Source organism: Myotis daubentonii, chromosome 1 (assembly GCF_963259705.1).
Source record: "Myotis daubentonii chromosome 1, mMyoDau2.1, whole genome shotgun sequence".
Lineage (NCBI taxonomy): Eukaryota > Metazoa > Chordata > Mammalia > Chiroptera > Vespertilionidae > Myotis > Myotis daubentonii.
In genome coordinates this window covers 189,122,161-189,142,429 of record NC_081840.1, presented here as the reverse complement: position 1 = coordinate 189,142,429, position 20,269 = coordinate 189,122,161, and the positions used below count along the sequence as shown (strand labels likewise).

The 20,269-nt window shown below is 39.8% G+C and overlaps 1 protein-coding gene across 1 annotated transcript; it reads left to right on the top strand.

The window, feature by feature from the left end:
* The first annotated feature begins 494 nt into the window (after positions 1-494).
* On the top strand, positions 495-16,255 carry AMTN (amelotin). Its single transcript, XM_059706293.1, has 8 exons — positions 495-548; positions 4,065-4,151; positions 5,172-5,237; positions 6,137-6,229; positions 10,238-10,273; positions 12,094-12,120; positions 15,315-15,579; positions 16,245-16,255. The coding sequence occupies exons 1-8, from the start codon at positions 495-497 to the stop codon at positions 16,253-16,255; spliced, it is 639 nt and encodes a 212-aa protein (XP_059562276.1).
* Positions 16,256-20,269: the final 4,014 nt, after the last annotated feature.

Below are 20,269 nucleotides of genomic sequence, written 5' to 3'. Positions count from 1 at the left end.
AAAGTTATTTGGGAGGGAGATGGAGGCGAAGAAGGATTTTAATTTTTTTAATTGTCTATACTTTTGTTAATTACACAAGCCCTGTCTTCCTGAAATACCCTCTACTCAAATGGCAGACATTGAGTAATATGATGTCTGCAGCTAATAACTCACCTAATGAAGTGTTGGGAAATGAAAGAAACCAAATGATTTCACAGCTGAGTCCTGATTGGTCTCTCAGTTGCCAACCTCCTAGAGTTCAGTTTAAATTCCTTCTACAAACTCACAACTCATCAAAGGATAACATTTTTCACCCCAGGAACTGAAGAAATCAACTTCAGATTTTTTTCACCTGTACATTTTGCCCAGTGGAGAGAAAGGTAACATTAATTGACTGTGTTTCAAATCAGAGCATTCTGGGGTTTTTTCTTTTAAGTATAATCTTCTCTCAAAAGGAAAAAAAAATGGAGTGAAAGAGTAACACTATTCTGTTGTTATAGGTAGCAATTTGAAGCATGAAGACTGTGATTCTACTGTTTTATCTTCTGGGATCAACTCAGTCGTTACCAGTAAGTGCAATATGTTTATCTTATGTACAACCCACCTTAGCAGCATCTTAATTACACACCTAGTTCTCTTCCTGCCCTCTGTTCTGTGACCCATTCCCTTAGTTTCTGAGTTTTATTCTCCAAGGTGAAAAATGGTAAACTAGTAAAGTGTTAGTGCAAATTTCAATATACTTAACATTCTTAAAATGCAGAACTTCTAAAGGGTGTCCCAAAATTCACGCAAGAAGTAATTTTGATAGAAAATATGGGTTTATAATTAAAAATTGTAAATTTTTTATTGATTCATAAAGTATATAGTATAGGGTTATGTATGGAATAGGATATCAGGTAAATGGCCTCCACAGATTTGTTGGCACATACACACACTTTTGTTGAAATTTTCCATGACCATTTTACATAAATGTGGCTGAATTTTGATGAGGCTCATTTTCATCTTGATGGCTTGGTTAATCGACAAAATTGTCCCATTTGGGGTTCAGAAAATCCATGAGTGATTGTTGAGAAACAAATGCAACCACAACGTGTCACCGTTTGGTGCAGATTTTGGGCTGGAGGCATCCTCGGACCAGTCTTCTTTGAAAATGCGGCTGCTCAGGCAATAACAAAAGAGTGCGTATGTGCCAGCAAAGCCGTGGAGGCCATTTACCTGATATGCTATTCCATACATAACCTTATATTGTATACTTTATGAATCAATAAAAAATTTACAATTTTTAATTATAAACCTGTGTTTTCTATCAAAATTACTTCTTGCATGAATTTTGGGACACCCTTTATTAATTTGGCAGAGCAATAGGGTAGAAATTAGGAGAAAAAAAGAACCCCTTAGATTATATCTACTCAAAATGAGTAATTATTTTAGTTTCTAAAAAGAATTTAAGATTTTTGTTGGTGACTATTTTCTCATGACTAAAGAGATAAACTGGATTTTCTGATTTTTCCAATTGGAAGCACAAAACATCTAGATTATCTAAACTCCAAAAAGACTACCAAATCATACAGTTGCAAGGGAATATTACAAAAATTTTTGTGACTTTTGACTTAGATCATTTCATCACAAAATGTATTTACACATAACAGGTTTTTTTTTTTAAGAAAATGAGCACTTGCATTTGAACACATACTCCGATTGTCCTCCAATATTTTACAGACATAGAGATGAGTGGTTTGGGCCTCTAAGTGGATTTCCCTTTGGCTATTTGAAATGCTTATGTGTAGACATTAAAAAATAATTACAATGTATGTATTTGCTATGAAATAGCAAAATGCAAAGAAACATTTTAGGGAGCTTTGAGCCCACTTGACACTTCAGTAGTCATCCATACAATCAACAAAGATTTATTGGAAACTCTATAAACCAGATATTGTGCTAGCCACTAAAAAACAGTGGTGAGGGGGAGAAAGGGCATGATCCTTCATGTTGTTCACTACACAATAGATGCTAACAAATAATTTTTTTAAAGAACTGTCAGATAGTAAGTTGTAACTATGATTAGTCCTATGAAGGAGAAGAAGAGGGTAATCTTGTAGGAAGGGGATGGGACAGACATGAATAAACAACCTCCTTATTTCTTTCCAAATGATACATATGCCTTCTTGAAAGAGGTTATCTGCAAAAATTCAACTTCTAAACAAGGTAAATTAGGAAGTTAATTGTTTTGTAAACCACAGATTTCCCACTTTACCAAATAAATTTACCAAAAGGTTCCCCGAAATAGGGTGTCTCTACTATATTTAAATTACCATACATTTTGTAAAAACTCAAGATAAATAAAACCTGCCAGGAGCACAGCTATCATTCAAGGTAAACTGAGGAGTAGCATGCAGGTCAATGCAGATTGCTAATAGCCAATAACACGAGAGCAGCTACAGTTAGTGGTTCAGGGGATGTAGGAGGTGACACCAAGATATCTATTAGGTATAGCAGTGGTATCTGTCAACCACAAAATCAGGACACATGGATGAGATTTTTAAAATTATTTGTGAGTTTATTGAATTATCATAAATGCATAAAAATGAGTCAATTTGCAAATGTGGACACTTAAAACAGCCTAGCTTGTTTTTAGTGGCTCAAGTTTGGGAATTGGAGATGGGGCAGGTTGCATTTTCAGGAGAATGGGCCTCAATAAGAAAGTGAACTCAAGCAAAGACTTGAAGCAGGTGAGGGAGTGAGCCAATGTCCAGGGAAAGAGCATTCCTGACAGAGGGGATGGGTAGAGGTGGACCTTACCTGTCAGAGAGATAGCAAATAGCCAACAGCAGCAATAGAGTGAGCGAGGGAAATGAAATGGACAGTCAGGGAGGCACTGGGGCCCAGGGCATGAGGGGCTGGCGGGCCCCTGTAGGGTCTCTGGCTTTTACTCTGAGTGAGAATGGAAGCCAATGCAGGAGCTGAGCAGAGAAGTGAAAGGACCAGACTGTTGTTTTCAAAGGACCACTCTGGCAGCCGTGCTAATAATAGTAGATTGTAAAGGATGAAAAGAAATGTGCAGAATTTGTACTTCCATATCTTAAAGCTTATAGGGACTTCTAAGAATAGATAATTCCAATCTTTCCTCTTAACACTGAGGGGAAATGTCCCAAAGTGAAACCAAAAATTAATGGCAGCTCCAGGGTATACCTAAGTGGCCAAGGGCACATGCTGAAAGGCTACACCACATGGCCCTCTGAGATGCAGCCAGAAGCAAAGGTGACAGAGGGGTGGACCTGGCCAGGGAGCTTCCACCTGAATGCAGAGGGAGTAGGGAGAGAAGCTAAGGGAAGGATTCATTTCTTCAAGGGCCAAGAACTCTTGGGGGGCCCTGTACTGGCTCTCCCACTCACCCTGTCACCTTGGGCAGGTCACTTTGCTTGTCTGGGCCTCGGTTTTCTTATCTTTAAAGAAAACCATACAAACATAGGGTATCCCAAAAAATGTATACACACTTTAACAGCTGATAGCGCAATTTTGAAAAGTGTTTGTATACATTTTTGGGACACCCTGTACATCATACGGATCGCCAGCACATTTTCACCCCTTAAATTTAGTGCTTCTCAAATACACTAGGAAAATACTCTGGCCAGAAAACGGAGTTCACTTCCATTACAGAAAGTGACTTGCCAGGCACAGGCAAAAGCAGAAAGCTTCGTTAAAATGCATAGGGAATTGTGGCAGAGCGCATTCAAGCATTAGGAAAAAGCAGATGTGAACTGAGCTAAGGGGCAAACTATGTATTTCATGCCCTGAGAAAAGAGGAAGGCAGTTACAGAAAAGAAATGGAAACCTGGGAACTACCACCAGAAATTCATGTGCCCTGCCCCACGCTGTCTCCCACCACACACCTCCTGGACTAGCATTTTTCCACTCTATGGTTCTATCTCCTGCCGTGCATGAAATGTTCCAGGAAATTAAAACTGCTCCAAAACACACAGAGCCTACAGATGGACATTTTTGCACTGGGGACTACTAGTTACGTCCTGTAAATGAATGGATACAAAATCTCAAACACATCACTGCCTGGAAAATGTTTATCCCAGATGCAGCTCAAACCTGCTTTGGGACTTCCTCCAACGCAGCTGGTTCCAGATCCGACAACCCCACTCAACCGGCAGCAGCCACATCAGGTGAGTCCTCAACGGGAGCACTGCAGCCAGCAAAGGGAACGTGGTAAGACCAGTGGGTTTTAAGTCAAGATTTACACGGAGTCTCATAACTAAACGAGAGAGTGAGGCTATCCTTTTTGGAGAAAAGTAAAGCAAGAACAAATACACTTTTTTTGAAAATTTTGAGTCGGGAAAACAAAGCATCCTAATTGCTTTTCCTTTTGTCTGACCAATAATTTGTTTTAGTAACCAAATCTAGTAAAATTTGAAAAGCAATAGCTACGGCTGTTGACAAAGCTTGGTCATCTATGTGCCCTGTGATACGGTGACATGTCACGTGGTATTCGCCAGTGCTAACAGGGAGGTAATCTTAATAGAGGTAATCTATAAAAATAACTGCAGATTTCCTCCAGTTCCGTTGTGGTTGATGAGCTAATGCCTCACTATAAAGTCTGTTTCTTCAAAGTATATTTAAATGCTTTGCCTTTATATAGACTTTATGAAACAACAGATAACACCAGAGTCTAAGGTTTTAATCTATGGTCATAAACCTATCTTTCTCCTTGCAGTGGTTCTCAACCTTCCTAAGGCTGCAACCCTTTAATACACAGTTCCTCATGTTGTGGTGACCCCCAACCCTAAAATTATTTTTGTTGCTACTTCATAACTGTAATTTTGCTACTGTTATGAATCTTATATGCAGGATCTATTTTCAGGGGTCATGACCCCACAGGTTGAGAACCGCTACCTTAGGGAAACTGAAGCTTATGTAATTTAGAAAAAGAATACAAAGTTAGATATGTAAAATTAAGTACTAAAGTGAATAATCATGAAATGAGCAGAAAGAAATACACATTTTTAAAGCTGATAAACACCATAAACTAGATAGACTGCTCAGGTGCCTCCCAGGGCCATGGAAGGGGGCAATTCTAGTGAACCTTCACCTTCATGGGAGCATAAGTTACTTAAGGAAGTCCACCACTGGCAGGTTGGTGAAAACAGACAACCTCTCTCTCATACATCAATTTCAATGCCCTGCAGGTCTTCCCTTCTTTAAGTCTAGTACCACTGACACAGATGCTCACCATGGTGTCAGATCTGCAACTGGTAAGTACCCTTTTATAGTATTTAATAGCCATTATTAAGTAAATATAATACCTAATGTTGAGTGTGTGTATATATGCGTGTACCCACAAACGTACACATGCACACATATTCCTTGTAAATCAATGGAAAGAGAGAAGACAGAAAAGTCAGAGAGCTGAAAGCTAGTCAGCACATCATGAACATTTTTTTTAGCAAAAGGGACTCTAAAGGAATTACAATTCTCAAGCCTTTACTCCTTTAGTTCTTCTCACCTCTTTTACAAGTTCCTCTCCCCATTTCTTCAGCAGGCCTTCCTCTCTTTTCCCCCACAATATGCACCCACCATTCAAACGCTATAACCGTTAGCTTCACCCCAACAACTAGAGAAAACCAGAAGGGGTAGAAGATTTTCATTTTTCATAAAATATCTGTATAGTTATTTCAACTATATATAGTTATTTCAACTATATGCTGATTAAAGTGGATTTTTATCTAGTAATCAGGTTTGTATAGTAATACATCCTATGCAAACTAGATATTTTATTCTGACTCTCGAAATTTTCATGGGGATACATCCTATGAAGAATCATTTCTTCATGAGAAATCCATCAGAAAATTCCAAGAATCATTGCTGTTAGAGCCAAAAAGGGAAATGCAGGTTGAAATTACCTAATTGTTCTCAGAGAATGGTTAAATGCCAAAGAAAATTTTAATATGAAAAAAAGTTAGTCAACCTATGGTTGTATTGGTAGACTACACAAGTCTTGGAACTTCACCTCTATATCTAATTCTAAATGCAATATAGTATACATTTGCATAGTAACGTCTCCATGTAAACATATTTTACATTTGGTAAATACATGTTAGCTTCCTGAATGTCAAGCTGAAACAATACAACGACAACCTTCTTTGCCTTACAGCTAAATCCTCCTCCTGCAGGAATGGCACCTGCTGCCCATACCCTCCCACTGGCCCTGGGGGGATTAAATGTTCAACAGCAGCTGCAACCCCAAGTAAGTTCAACAACAAGACTTCAGTTGGGGAGTGCCTTCTCTTAAGTGGAAGCCTAAAGGGGAGGAAATAACTTTTTCAAGGTTCTTAAACATTTCCTCCAGATAATTTGTAGAGGGATGTTCTACAGAACATGGAACAGTCTTTGACAATTTGGGTCGTGCTGAAAATCCATGAGAACACTCCTAGAAAACTGAGCATTCTGCCTCATAACCTCTCTAGATACATTTGTAATGGGTAATAGAAAAACGTGAAGAGTTGGGAAGAGTGCGAAGTCAGAAGTATAAGGAGGAAAATGAGAAGTAGCAGGATTCTTCTCTAGCATGTTGTGTTTTCTATTGAAGACCTTCTGGGTGGCCAGAATCATCCCAAATTAAAATTAAGAGGTGAATAAAATTTAAATTCTAATCTCCTTTTTGTACCTTTTTGTCAGGCCCGCTCAAAAGTCCCAAGTACTTTCTAGTTCTTACCTACTTCCTACCATCATTTGCTTTCAAGGAAAACCCTCTCACATCCTATATAATAAAAGCCTAATATACAAATTGCCCCCTCGGGTGGTTCTACTGGGAGTTCGACTACTCCCTATGACATGCGCTGACCACCAGGGGGCGGCACGGAACATGGCGGGCATCGGCGACATGGCGCTGGCAGCAGGTGGCAGTGGAGGCGCTGTTGGCCCTTATGGGCCCGACGAGAGCAGGACTGCAGCAGGGTAGTGGAGCAGTTGAGCATGCAACACCAGGCCAAGACGGGTAGGAGCGGGAGCCTGATCACCCCACTGATCGCCCTGCAGATAGATGGCCACCAGTGGCAGCAGCGGCGGAAGGTGGAGCTGCCACCTGGCTCCCAGGCGTTGGGGGAGCTGGGCAGGGGCCTGGCCCTGATCCATTGCCCCACAGGCAGGATGGTGGAGCAGGTGAGGGGGCGGCACCAGGCCAAGGTGGAGTTCCAGGTGGGGCTGCAGGGCTGTAAGGCTGGGGGCACAAGCTGGGGCCCAATCCCCAGAGGCCACTCCAAGGGACCCCACCCATGCACGAATTTGTGCATCAGGCCTCTAGTTAAGATATAAAGGACATATTTAGGACATCAAACACTTAGGGATGTGTTTGAATTTTAACTATGGACAAAGCCCAAATATCTACCTTTCTGAAACTTCTTTAAATAGATTATTAGGCTCTAGAGAAAAATATAATGATCCCTTTATGACTGGACTAAGTCATTATGGATAACTTATTCTCCCTACCAGATTATTTTAGCCCCACATAATGGTCTAATTTTTTGTAGAAGCTTTATTATTTATTATATGCATCATATATAGTAATTATAGAGAACTTAGAAAATATAGATGAGCAAAATAACCTCATAAAATTCAGTTTAACATGGGGGAGGAGGCCACAACATAATCCTAATGGTCAGGATTAAACACTATCAGCATTCTAGGATATGTCCTTCCTGTCTTTTTTTTTCTATGATGTGTTAAGTACATATTTTAAGAAAATTGCCCTGCTCTAACCTTGAAGTCAGACTTAGTACATATTTTAAGAAAATATGTTCTTACAATATCTAATGTTCTATCATTTGATTTTTTATTTAATAAATATTGAATAGTCTTTGTGTTTCGAGATATTCACTTATAATGTTGTTTTTAATGATTGCTTAGTTTTTGTTGTATTACAAAAGTTTGGTGTATTTTTTTTTAATTTTGCTTCTATAAATTATGCTACAGTGAACATTTTTTTAACTAATTCTTTGACCATATCATGATTATCTTCTTAGGAAAAGAATTTGTAGGTGTGAAGACATAAAAATATAATACTTTTAATACACATTCCCAAATTATGAAGCATGAGTACAATAATGGACCAATATATCCTAACCATCTTACTTCTGTGGACACCTCCAGGTTTTAATAAGAGTAAGCTTGTATTAATTGGTAATTATAATCAAAGCTGAGTTTAATTGACAAAATAATTTTAAGCTGCTCAATTTAAATTTTACATCATATGCGACTAATACTTTTTTTATACCTTTGTCCAAAATAACAACACAAGACACTCTAAGCGGCTTCATTAATTCATATTTGTGAAATTCTGTAACATAACTTTTACATTTCTTCTTTAATATTGAAATGTATACTTGTACTTATTTCCTACAGATATTTTAGAGCCTTCACTCAACATATTTGCTGCTTATATACATCTCAATAATAAAAGCTATTCTCTGAAAAAGACTAGAGAAATGGGCATATAAAATGAACATCTCTTTAACACGTGATCCTGGCATGGTCCTTATGCCAACTGCCCCACTTCAGTTTCAATTATTGCCCTGCTCTAACCTTGAAGTCAGACTTAGCACATCTTCGCATTCACTCCAGTCAAATGCATTAGTGATCACTGTAGATGTTACTAAAGGTTCAGTAGAGAGGATTTAACAATACACATTCCCCAACATGCAATATCATAAATCAATCTCCATTCTCAGTGGAGATTCTTCACTCTCTTTAGGCTATACCACCACCAAGGATCCCCATACCTGCCCTTCTCCTGTGCTCCCCAGTCCTTCTGACCCTGCCTTTCCAGGGTCCTCTGCCAGAAACTTGGGCACCTGTCCAAAGCTCCCATTTTTCAAAGCAAGGCCAACATGGTGGAGTGAACTCTAGATTCACACAACGTCTGGTCAATCCTAGCTCTCCACTTATTACCTGCATGATGTTGGCCAAGTTACTTAACCACCTGTGGCTCACTCTCCTCATAATTTAAAATGGGAGTAAAATACAACCTACGTCTAGAGCTTTTATAAAGGTTAAATGAGTAATCATACATAAAACACTTAGAATACTTCTTACCACACTGTATACATTCACCAACTATTAGCTATTATTATTTCAAATAATTTCTCTAACAAACACTAATAAAATAATTTATTTTTACATTGGTGAAATATTAAATTATCTGTAATTACTTAAACATCTCTAGTTTCCTATTTGTATCTTTTTGTTCCTTCCAACTCATCTTTTTTAAAAAAAATTCAATTTTGTTTTCTCCCAAATCTCATGCCCCTTCCTCCCAAACCCCTTCCCCATTGCCAACCTGAAATTAGTTGATTTTTGGTCAGTAGCCAGAGATGTAATGAAAAGGAAGGCTTTTCTTAAAAGTATGTACTTTTTACCTTTTGTTACTATGGCAATTACTGTCCTGGGAAATAATAAAGTTACGAGTCTATTTCATGAGACTTCCAAATCTTTGGGGTTGGTTGCTATTAAAAGTTCTATTTTGATTATTTTCCTGACACTGTGTGAATCTTTATAGACATAAAAACAAATCCTAAAGCCCTAGTTCTCTTTGACAAACTCTAGGTTAGTTCTTAAAGAACAGAGCACACCAACACCTCATCCAAATCTGTCTGACTATAAATTCGGGACATTTACAAAGTTACCAGTGACCTTTCAAAATATTCCTCAGTTCTAAGAGCTCTTTCAGTGCCAGGGATTATTGAACAATGCCATCCATCCTTTCCTTCCAGTGCTCTATTTTAACAGCGGGACTCCCAGGCAACTGTCTTGAGACTAACCATAAATGCTTCAAGAATTCATTGTATTTGAAAATATTCACTGTGTTTTCACATATCTTCTTAAGTGTTATACAAAATAAACCCATGCTTTTTTATCTCATTTTATATCATTATTTCTTGGGATAATTTTCAATTTGGAGGTAGATTAAGGCCAAAATTATTTTTTGATCATCCAATTTACTAACGTTTACCTTCTCGATGTGCTGCCTTGTACAGGTTATAAAATCTCCCTGGGTCTAATCTTCTTTTTTACAAATTGGATGAGTTCAGATAGGCATCCAGCTCTATGAGTCTATATCTAGGATTATAGATGATACATTAGTAACAAATACTTGTTGAACAAATGTTGTGTTTTTTAAGAAAGTCTTGATATTGATATCATCCATCAGAACTTACCTTTGAATATGTTTTTTACTGAATTTATTATAATTTTTTTCCAGATGTTACCACTTATTGTAGCACAACTTGGAGCCCAGGTAAGGTTATTTCATATGATGGCTTTTGTTTTAAATCATCTTAGTGTGAAATATTTAATCTTGCCTCGATTCACCAAATAGTTGCCAAGTTTACTATTTACTTTGCACTGTATGAACACTGATAATAGCAAGAACACTTATTGAGCACTTACTATGTACCAGGCACTGTTGTAAGTATTTTATTATTTATTATGTACTATCTCATTTCATCTTCAAAATAACCTTTTATAGACAATACTAGAGGCCCAGTGCACAAAATTCGTGCACAGGGGGAAGGCATGGATGGGGGGGATGTCCCTCAGCCCGACCTACACCATCCCCAATACAGGAGCTCTCAGGGGATGTGCTACTGACAGCTTGGGCCCACTCCCCGTGGTTCTCTGCTCTCTGTGGGGCCTGCCTGCATCACACCATGGTGATGGGCAAGCAGGCCCTGTTGGGTGCTGCCTGCGGCCCGCTTGCCTGTTGCAGGTCACCACAGCAACCGCCGAGCAGGCCCTGCTGGGTGCTGCCTTCAGGTTGCTGCTGCCACTGCCCAGCAGGCCCTGCTGGGTGCTGCCTGCAGGCCCGATTGCCTGCTCGTGGTCGCCGTCCCCACTGCCCAGCAGGCCCTGCTGGGTTCTGCCTGTGCCCCACTTGCCTGCTGTGCTCACGTTGCTGGGGTGATGCTGCCAGCATCCTGCCCAGCCTCTATGGGCACCACCATCTTTTTGTCGTGGAGTGATGGTTAATTTGCATATTACTCTTTTATTAGATAGGGACTTCATTGCCAATTTGAAGGTGAGAAACTAGAGATACAGTAATGCAGTTACAATCACAGAGATAGTAAATGTCACAGGTGACACAACCCGTCAATTCTTTAAATCACACTGTTAAGACAAAAATAAATTAATGGGATTGATCTGAGTTATGATTTGGGGGATTTATTTTTTAACTTCAAATTTATTTATTAATTATATATCATTTCCCTAAAAAAATTATACAACATTGCCCCCTCTCTCTCTCTCTCGTGTGTGTGTGTGTGTGTGTGTGTGTGTGTGTGTGTGTGAAAGGTAATTCTTGAGATTACTGGTAAAATTACCAATGGTCAAGATCAAATATGAGCATCAGATGGAAGTTTTTACTTCTAAAGGCAGAATCAAAGATAAAATTTAGATCAACTCTTGATTCCAGATCTGGGAACACATCTAAGGAAATAATCTGAAATATAGCAAAGGTTTATTTACAAATATGTTAATCAAAATAATATTTATAGTACAGAAGAATATTGGGTGCAACTTAAATTTTAAAGAAAGGAACATGTTAGCTGTGCAACATTAAAGCCAATATTTTGTGATCATTTGAAAGTCTTCTTATTAAAATAGATCTGTAATGTGGTTAAATGGTCATCATATAGTATTAAAAGAAAAAGTAAGACAGAAATTGTTTAAATGACATGACTTCTATTATATAAAAAAACAAATGTGTGAAAAACATCTGGAAGAAAATATACCAAACTCTTCCCGATGAGATTATGTTATTTTTCTTCTTGCTTTTTGCACTTTACAAGTTTCCTCCAATGTGCATCTATTACTTAATAATGGAAAAAATATATTTTTAAAATATGAAAGACTTCACATCACTCAAATAATGTTAGCTGTCTAATATCATGTGCTGACAAGAGTTTTGTACTGCAAGTCACAAGGCAGTTTAAAATTTTGCTGAAAATAAAGTTTACTTTTACAATTTTTAAAATTAATTTAAGTTTTTAAGTTATGTTATACACATCTTGCCATTAATATATTAAAATTTGTCTAACAATTTTTGTTATTATTTTTTAGGGTACTATCCTAAGCTCAGAGGAATTGGTAAAAACATTTTTTAATTACTAATATTTAAAATTCTTTTCAGTGCTAATACAATGCTGTTTTCAGTCCTCATATTAATAGTCTCTTTGACCACAAACCCTAAACTCATTGTCTTCAACAATAAATTGAAAATTTTTATAGGCCTTTGCATTAAGTTATTATCCTTTGCCTAGGTGGGCCTTTTATCTTCATTATCCAGTTACTTTTCCATTAATTTGACTTATCTTTTGTTTTCTGTATATTGATGTCAGATTCAATTCTATCCAGAAAACCAATACATATTTTTACTTTATATTTATTAAAATGAAGGATTGTAAATTACTGAAATGCAATAACAGAACTTTTTAATTTATATATATATATAAATTTTTTGCAGGAAAATTTAATTTCCTTGACTTAAATTTTTAATTTTTGTAGGAAAATATATTTTTTAGTGTTTTATAGTGAGAGATGAACCTAAATAATACTAATATTATCATTACTAGGCTCTTCTATACATTTTCTGTAAGTCATTTTTAGAGAAAAATGAATTAATATGGTATCTAAACATGACATTGAAATTAAGAGTTGAGACATTATCTGAGAAGACAGTTTTTTTTAAAATTTTCTATTGTAGAAAAAGGTAGAGACTTGATAGATTGTCCATAAATAAAATAATGGGGCTGTTTTGTCAACATTAACACATTTACACCTACGTTTACCAGTTTTTGAGCCAATTCTATATAATAGGCACCTAATATATTTTTTTCTTTATTGAATAAGGTATTACATATTGTCTTTAATCCTCACCAAATTACAAAGCCAAAGTTTTTTTTTAATATATTTTATTGATTTTTTACAGAGAGGAAGGGAGAGGGATAGAGAGTTAGAAACATCGATGAGAGAGAAATATCGACCAGCCGCCTCCTGCACACCTCCTACTGGGGATGTGCCCACAACCAAGGTACGTGCCCTTGATCAGAATCGAACCTGGAACCTTTCAGTCCGCAGGCTGACACACTATCCACTGAGCCAAACCGGTTTGGCAACAAAGCCAAAGTCTTTAACCCAACTCTATAGATAAAGAAACTGAGGCTCAGAGAGCTTAAGAAAATTAGGTTCCAAGCTCAAAAACAGATTGAAAGCCATTTTTCTATCTACTATGCCAATGGTTTTAAAACATTCTTTAGTAAAACCCACAGTAACAGCTATATTTTTCATTCAGCTAACACAGACAACACACATAGCGCACACACGCACACACAAACACACACACACACACACGTTTCATGAAACTATATTTACCCTTATTATATGGACTACAATAGGTAATTTATAGTCTACTAGAGGCTCAGTGCATGAAATTTGTGCACAGGGGGTGGGGGGTTGTCCCTCACCCTAGCCTGCACCCTCTCCAATCTGGGACCCCTCAGGGGATGTCACAGGATTTAGGCCTAAACCGGCAGCCAGACATCCCTCTAGCAATTCAGGACCACTGGCTCCTAACCACTCACCTGCCTGCCTGCCTAATGCCTCCAACTTCTCTCCCCTGCTGGCCTGGTCACCCCCAACAGCCCTCCCCTGCTGGCCTGATCACCCCAAACTGCTCTCCCCTACCGGCCTGATCGCCCCTAACCCCCTGTCAGCCTGATCTTGTCCCTAACTGCTCTCCCCTGCCAGCCTGATCTTGCCCCTAACTGCCTCTGCCTCAGCCCCCACCATCATGGCTTTGTCCGGAAGGAAGTCAGATGTCCGGAAGATGGCCGGTTGACCTGGTTTAATTAACATATTACCCTTTTATTAGTATAGATATAGACTATTCTTTTTATCTTGTTTTTAATGATGGGTGCAACCCACCTGCTTTATTTCAAACCTATGGATATCATGATCCCCATTTGAAAACTTCTGTACTCTACTGCTGTCTCTCATGCGGCATACATTTAATTCTGGCTTTAATATCACATAAATCTACAACGGTGTTTCCCAAACTTCAGTCCTGGACCTCAAATCAGGACAACTTGGAAGGCTGTTTAGAATGCAGATTTCTAGGTCCTGTCCTCAACCTAGTCCATTGTAATCTAACAATGGAGCCTAGAAACTTACCTTTATAACAAATTCCTTGAGTGGTTCTTATGAAAACTTACAATCAAGAACCATGTTCAAGGAAATTGAACTGAATCTTAATTGTGAGCTCTTGGCCCTTTTTATACCATGAAAACACCTACAGAGCTGGGAGGTCCTGGAGAACTGGGCCCTGTCTGAACTCTCTCCAAAACCAGCCAATTTCAAAATATTCCTTCTTGCCCTAACTGGTTTGGCTCAGTGGATAGAGCATCGGCCTGCGGACTCAAGGGTCCCAGGTTCGATTCCGGTCAAGGGCATGTACCTTGGTTGCGGGCACATACCCAGTGGGGGGTGTGCAGGAGGCAGCTGATCGATGTTTCTCTCTCATCGATGTTTCTGACTCTCTCTATCCCTCTCCCTTCCTCTCTGTAAAAAATCAATAAAATATATATTTTTAAAATATTTCTTCTTAGGTGGAACTTCTCACAGTAATTTTTTCCCTGGGGCGGGGGGGGGGCAGGGAAGGGAGAGGAAGAAGTGTGGCAGCAGCAGCATCCATTAACACTGTGCAGATCATTGACAGTTCAATAAAGAGTTCCACTGGGAAACCCCAAGGAATACACAAGTGGCTGAATTACTAAGAGAAATATTTATGACCAAATATTCCAATGCCTTTGAAAAATGCATCAAAAGACAAATGAAGGGATGCAAACCATGAGATGAAGATTGATTAATCTACTTGAATTAATTTTGTCCATTAATTTTTAGTCTCCTAGATTACCTTTTAAAAAATTAGGAGCACAGGAAAGACTATGATTTAGGTTAATAACAGAGACATAGCCCGTCATAATTCTATGGATTTTCTGCCTGAAACCTACCTCCAAATACACCCGACTGGCTTGATTGTGGCTTTCCCTTTCTGAGGGAATTGCAGTACTGCAAGGAATCCCAGTAATGAAGCCAGCATGAGGCGTGGCTCAGGGAGAGAGACATTTCCTTTGAGGAGGGCCCATCTTTATTATTTTCTCTGACTCTACCTTCTCCGTCCTGCCATTCCTACCCAAACTTGCCCTCAAAGAAGAAAGGCTGGCTGACTGGCCTTTAAAATGTATTCCTTTAACTCTGTTTTCTGTTTCCTTCCCTCATTCCAGCCAGTGGCCCCGCAAATCTTCACAGGCCTCATCTTCCACCCCTTGCTCTCCGGAGCCATCCTGCCCACCAGCCAGGCTAATCCAGACATCCAGAACACAATCCTTCCTGCGGGACAAGCAGGAGTAAATCCTGCCGTCCAGGGAGCCCCAGAAGGCCCCTCCCCGACCCCCAGTGGCACAGATGATGACTTTGAAGTGACCACTCCAGCAGGCATCCAAAGGGGCATGCACACCGCCGAGGAAACCACTACCGGGTTCCCCCATGGTACGTTCTCCCAGCCAGGAAAACGCCCTGGGTCATGACAGTCATCTGCAGAGAGGGAGAGAAGAGTTCTTTGTCTGTTGATAAATACAGATCTTAATAAAGTCAGGGAGCCCCATTACTCACAGTAGTGCAGCAATGGGAGGGAATATTTTCACTGGGCCACCAACCCTATTGGTTGGACCCAGAAAGAAGAGATTTAATTTTTAGCATACATACTTTCCACCTTAGGTTGGGCCTGGAAATATTTTGAAACAGACTGACTTTCCTTTTCCCATCTCAGACACATACAGGCCCACAGCAGAGACAGTTCATCCATCATGATTCTTTTTTCCACTCACTGATCATGGATGAGCCTCCAACTTCTCACGAACTTAATGCTACAAGCAGCCGCTAGTAACACACTGCACTTAGCACACAGACGAACCCGTGTGCCATTCTCCTCAGGTGGGACTTGAGAAATGTTGCAAAAATAAGCTCTTCTAGTGGGAACAAGCAAAGATAATAGTTTAACAAGTGTGTATGTCTGGAACCAAATGTCCTTGGGGATAAAAGAACAATTTGATATTGATACCCTTGCTCCTAGAAAAGAAATTCTGATGGCAGGTAGAAGTGTTTAAATTCAATATGCTTTGACCTCATTTTAAAAGTGTTTTCTTTTCTTCCAGGAATTCAGTAAGCTGTTGCGAATTTTTTCAACTAAACCACCTTAAGTGTGGTGATACATAGAAGTATTTGTCACTGAGCATATTATGAAAAAAATTGAGACACTGAAGAATACCAGAAGAAATCCTTAGTTAACTAAAAACTCTCTTGAAATTTCAGAAACATGTTCTTCCTAGAGAATACAGACTTTTGAAAAAGAGTAATTAAATAGATGATTTGTCTTTGAAATGTAACATGACACCATCTTGGATATGGATGACACGTACATTAAAACATATTTCGAAAACTGACGTTTTCTTCTTTGAGGATGGAATAAAATTAGACCTTTTCAGGGATGACCCTCAGGTCTAGGACTATCTGTAGTCATGGGAATGGATACCCAGAAATGGAAGGAAATACTCTGATTTTCTCACAACCACCTTAGGACTTACTCCCCAAATTTAATTTCAACATGGAAATTATTTTTGATTGTCTAAAACAGGGGTCCTCAAACATTTTAAACAGGGGGCCAGTTCACTGTCCCTCAGACCGTTGGAGGGCTGGACTATAGTTTAAAAAAAAACTATGAACAAATTCCTATGCACACTGCACATATCTTATTTTGGAGTAAAAAAACAAAACGGGAACAAATACAATATTTGTATTTGCATGTGTCCCGCGGGCCATAGTTTGAGGACCCCGGTCTAAAATATACAGTGGAAACAAAGAATTGTAAATCATATTGTTTCTCAAGCTACTTACATACATAGCTAGTGATTATGGTGTTTAATGCTTAATTTTGGTGTGTCTGAGAGTGAGAAATGACAGTGCTAAAAGTTATTATTAAAGGTGATTCTCTTGCTTCTCACACCTAAAAGGTAGAATTTAATCTGATTTAAGTTTATAACCTAGACCAGTGATGGCGAACCTATGACACACGAACTCATTTTTTTGGTTGATTTTTCTTTGTTAAATAGCATTTAAATATGTAAAATAAATATCAAAAATATAAATCTTTGTTTTACAAATATCAAAAAAATTTTATATGTGACACGGAACCAGAGTTAAGTTAGGGTTTTTCAAAATGCTGACACGCCGAGCTCAAAAGGTTCGCCATCACTGACCTAGACCATTACAGTTCACTCAGAGTGGAAGAGGGTGAGAGAGATTAATACAAACTATACTACACTATGGCCCCCACAAACGACAGATATGGATAGATTTAATAATATACCTCAGTATATTTGAGTCAACCCCATCAGTATAGAATAAACCCACCCCAATATATATATCTTATCTAATAAAAGAAAAAAAGGGTAATTGACCATACTTTTGCTATGCTTCTCATTGGCTAATCAGGGCGATATGAAAATTAACTGCCAACTAAGATGGCAGCCGGCAGCCACACAGTTGAAGCAAGCAGGAGGCTTGCTTGCTTCAGTGATGGAAGAAGCCAAGGTTCCCGGCCTGCCGCGGCCTGGCTCTGAGCTCCATAAGCAACAAAAGTTTCAATTATAGAAGCTAAACAAACCCCAGATACCTGCTTTCAGCAGGCCATGGCCTCAGAGCTGGAAGCGAGCAGGAGCCGGCTCTGAGCTCCAGTGATGGCAACAAAGTTTCAATTATAGAAGGTAAACAAACCCCAGAATAAAAAAAAAAAAAGAAAAAAAGGAGTGGTTGGGAGCTTCAGTCACCCGCCAGCCTGAATACAGCCCTCAGCCCCTCACCCAGACTGGCCAGGCACCCCAGTGGGGACCCCGACCCTGAAGGGGGTGTGACCAGCTGCAAACAGCCATCAGCCCCTCACCCAGGCTGGCCAGGCACCCAAGCAGGACCCCCATCCTGATCTGGGACACTATCCAGGGCAAACCAGCTGGCCCCCACCCATGCACCAGGCCTCTATCCTATATAGTAAAAGGGTAATATGCAAACTGACCCTAACAGCAGAAAGACTAAGAATGACTGGTCACTATGACACACACTGACCACCAGGGGGAAGACGCTCAATGCAGAAGCTGCCCTCTGGTGGTTAGTGCGCTCCCACATGGGGAAGCTCTGCTCAACCACAGCCAGGCTGATGGCTGCCAGTACAGCGGTGGTGGTGGGAGCCTCTCCTGCCTCCTCAGCAGCGCTAAGGATGTCTGACTGCAGCTTAGGCCTGCTCCCCGCTGGCAAGTGGACATCCCCTGAGGGCTTCAGGGCTGCCAGAGGGATGTCTGATTGCCAGCTTAGGCCCAATCCCCGGGGAACAGGCTTAAGCCAGCAGGTGATCATCCCCCAAGGGGTCCAAGGCTGCAAGAGGCACAGGCCTGGCTGAGGGACCTTCCCCCACCCCCTCAGTGCACAAATTTTTGTGCACTTGGCCTCTAGTGTGTGTGTGTGTATATATATATATATATATATGTGTGTGTGTGTGTGTGTGTGTGTGTGTGTGTGTATTCCATATATTCCATATATTCCATGTTAAGTGTTGCAGGTAATTAAAGATTTACTAGTGGTTAAGGATTTATTGATTACAGTATTTCAAATTTTCAGACTCTGAATAACATTTATGAATTGTTGAGACTTTCACAGCCAAATAAGAGTAAATTAGGATTCAAATTTTCAAAAAATTTTGCCATTAGTGTCATGTGATACTAATTAAAAGTGCTATCAGAAGACTTCCTAGGTAACCCTCTATCAAAAGAAAATTTATTTCTGAGCCTCATTTTTTCATCTGTAAAATGGGGGCAAAAAAAATAAAAAACCTGTCACAGATATCCCACAAGGTTAGTGATAAGGATTAGCTAGCTTAATCAGGCAGACAGGAAAGAAGGGGATCCAAAGAGGATAGAGGCATCTTGGCCTGAACAATTAAAGCAGCCATTAGTTAGATCAAAAGCAGCCCTGACCTGAGCAGTTGGGAGAGCCATAAGGGGTAATAAAACATCTCCAGCCAGGACAGCTGGGAGAAAGCCATAACGTAGATCAAAAGCAACTCCAACCTGAACAGATAAGATGAATATGTGAAGGAGAGAGAAATGCCACAGGATAAGGGGGGAGAAAGACATACATTCACGGAGGATAAAGAAAAGTCACAGGGTATCAGGGGAGGGAAGGGTATAGGAAACATTTTCACAGAGGACAGAGGAATGTTAAAATAAGGGGAAATAAAGAGGGGCACAACGTGGGCGTTGGCCTTTGAAGCTGGTACTATGTAACAGGGTGACCAGTGAGGAAAGCAGGGGGTCCTAGATTAAGGGAAAGGGCCTCCGGGGTATATAATGCCTCAGACGGAGAGCAGTGGCCACCACCTAGGGGACCCCTCTGTCTCTCCATGCCAGGAGAGACAGCGTCTTAGCATTTAAAGCTTAGAATTAGAAATTTTAGCCGAAACCGGTTTGGCTCAGTGGATAGAGCGTCGGCCTGCGGACTGAAGGGTCCCAGGTTCGATTCCGGTCAAGGGCATGTACCTGGGTTGCGGGCACATCCCCGGTGGGAGATGTGCAGGAGGCAGCTGATCGGTGTTTCTCTCTCATCGATGTTTCTAACTCTCTATCTCTCTCCCTTCCTCTCTGTAAAAAATCAATAAAATATATTTTTTAAAAAAAGAAATTTTAGATGTAGTATCTGCTTGCAATAAAGTTTCTGGACTTCTCACCTACCACCTTTTGCCCATGGTTTCATTCTTTGAATCTGTCTGAACAAGAACCTGGGAAAGAAATCACCCTTGCCCCTGCTCACCGAAAACCCCCGAATCATAAATATGATGACCAAAGCAGATAATCTACGGAAGTGTTTTTGCAAACTCCAAACCACTGCAAAATTTCATTTTGTTTACTTTCAATATCCTTCAAACCAGCTGAAATTATCTGTCCTTCCAGCCCCACACTTTCTCCCTGTACTTCCTCACTGTGCTTTCTTAGGTTCGGTGTATGGTTACTCTCAGACCAGGTACATCCATACAATGGAAAATTATTCAGCTATCAAGACACGAAAAGTCATGTTGTATCTACCTGAGGGAACCTGAAGACTTCCCAAAGGCTACAAGCACAGACGATTTGAAGGG

Coding starts and splice junctions, on each gene's coding strand:
- AMTN (XM_059706293.1), top strand. CDS start 495: ATGAAGACTGTGATTCTACTGTTTTATCTTCTGGGATCAACTCAGTCG. Junction 10,274..12,093: donor TAGCACAACTTGGAGCCCAG/GTAAGGTTATTT, acceptor ATTATTTTTTAG/GGTACTATCCTAAGCTCAGA. Junction 12,121..15,314: donor TCCTAAGCTCAGAGGAATTG/GTAAAAACATTT, acceptor CCCTCATTCCAG/CCAGTGGCCCCGCAAATCTT.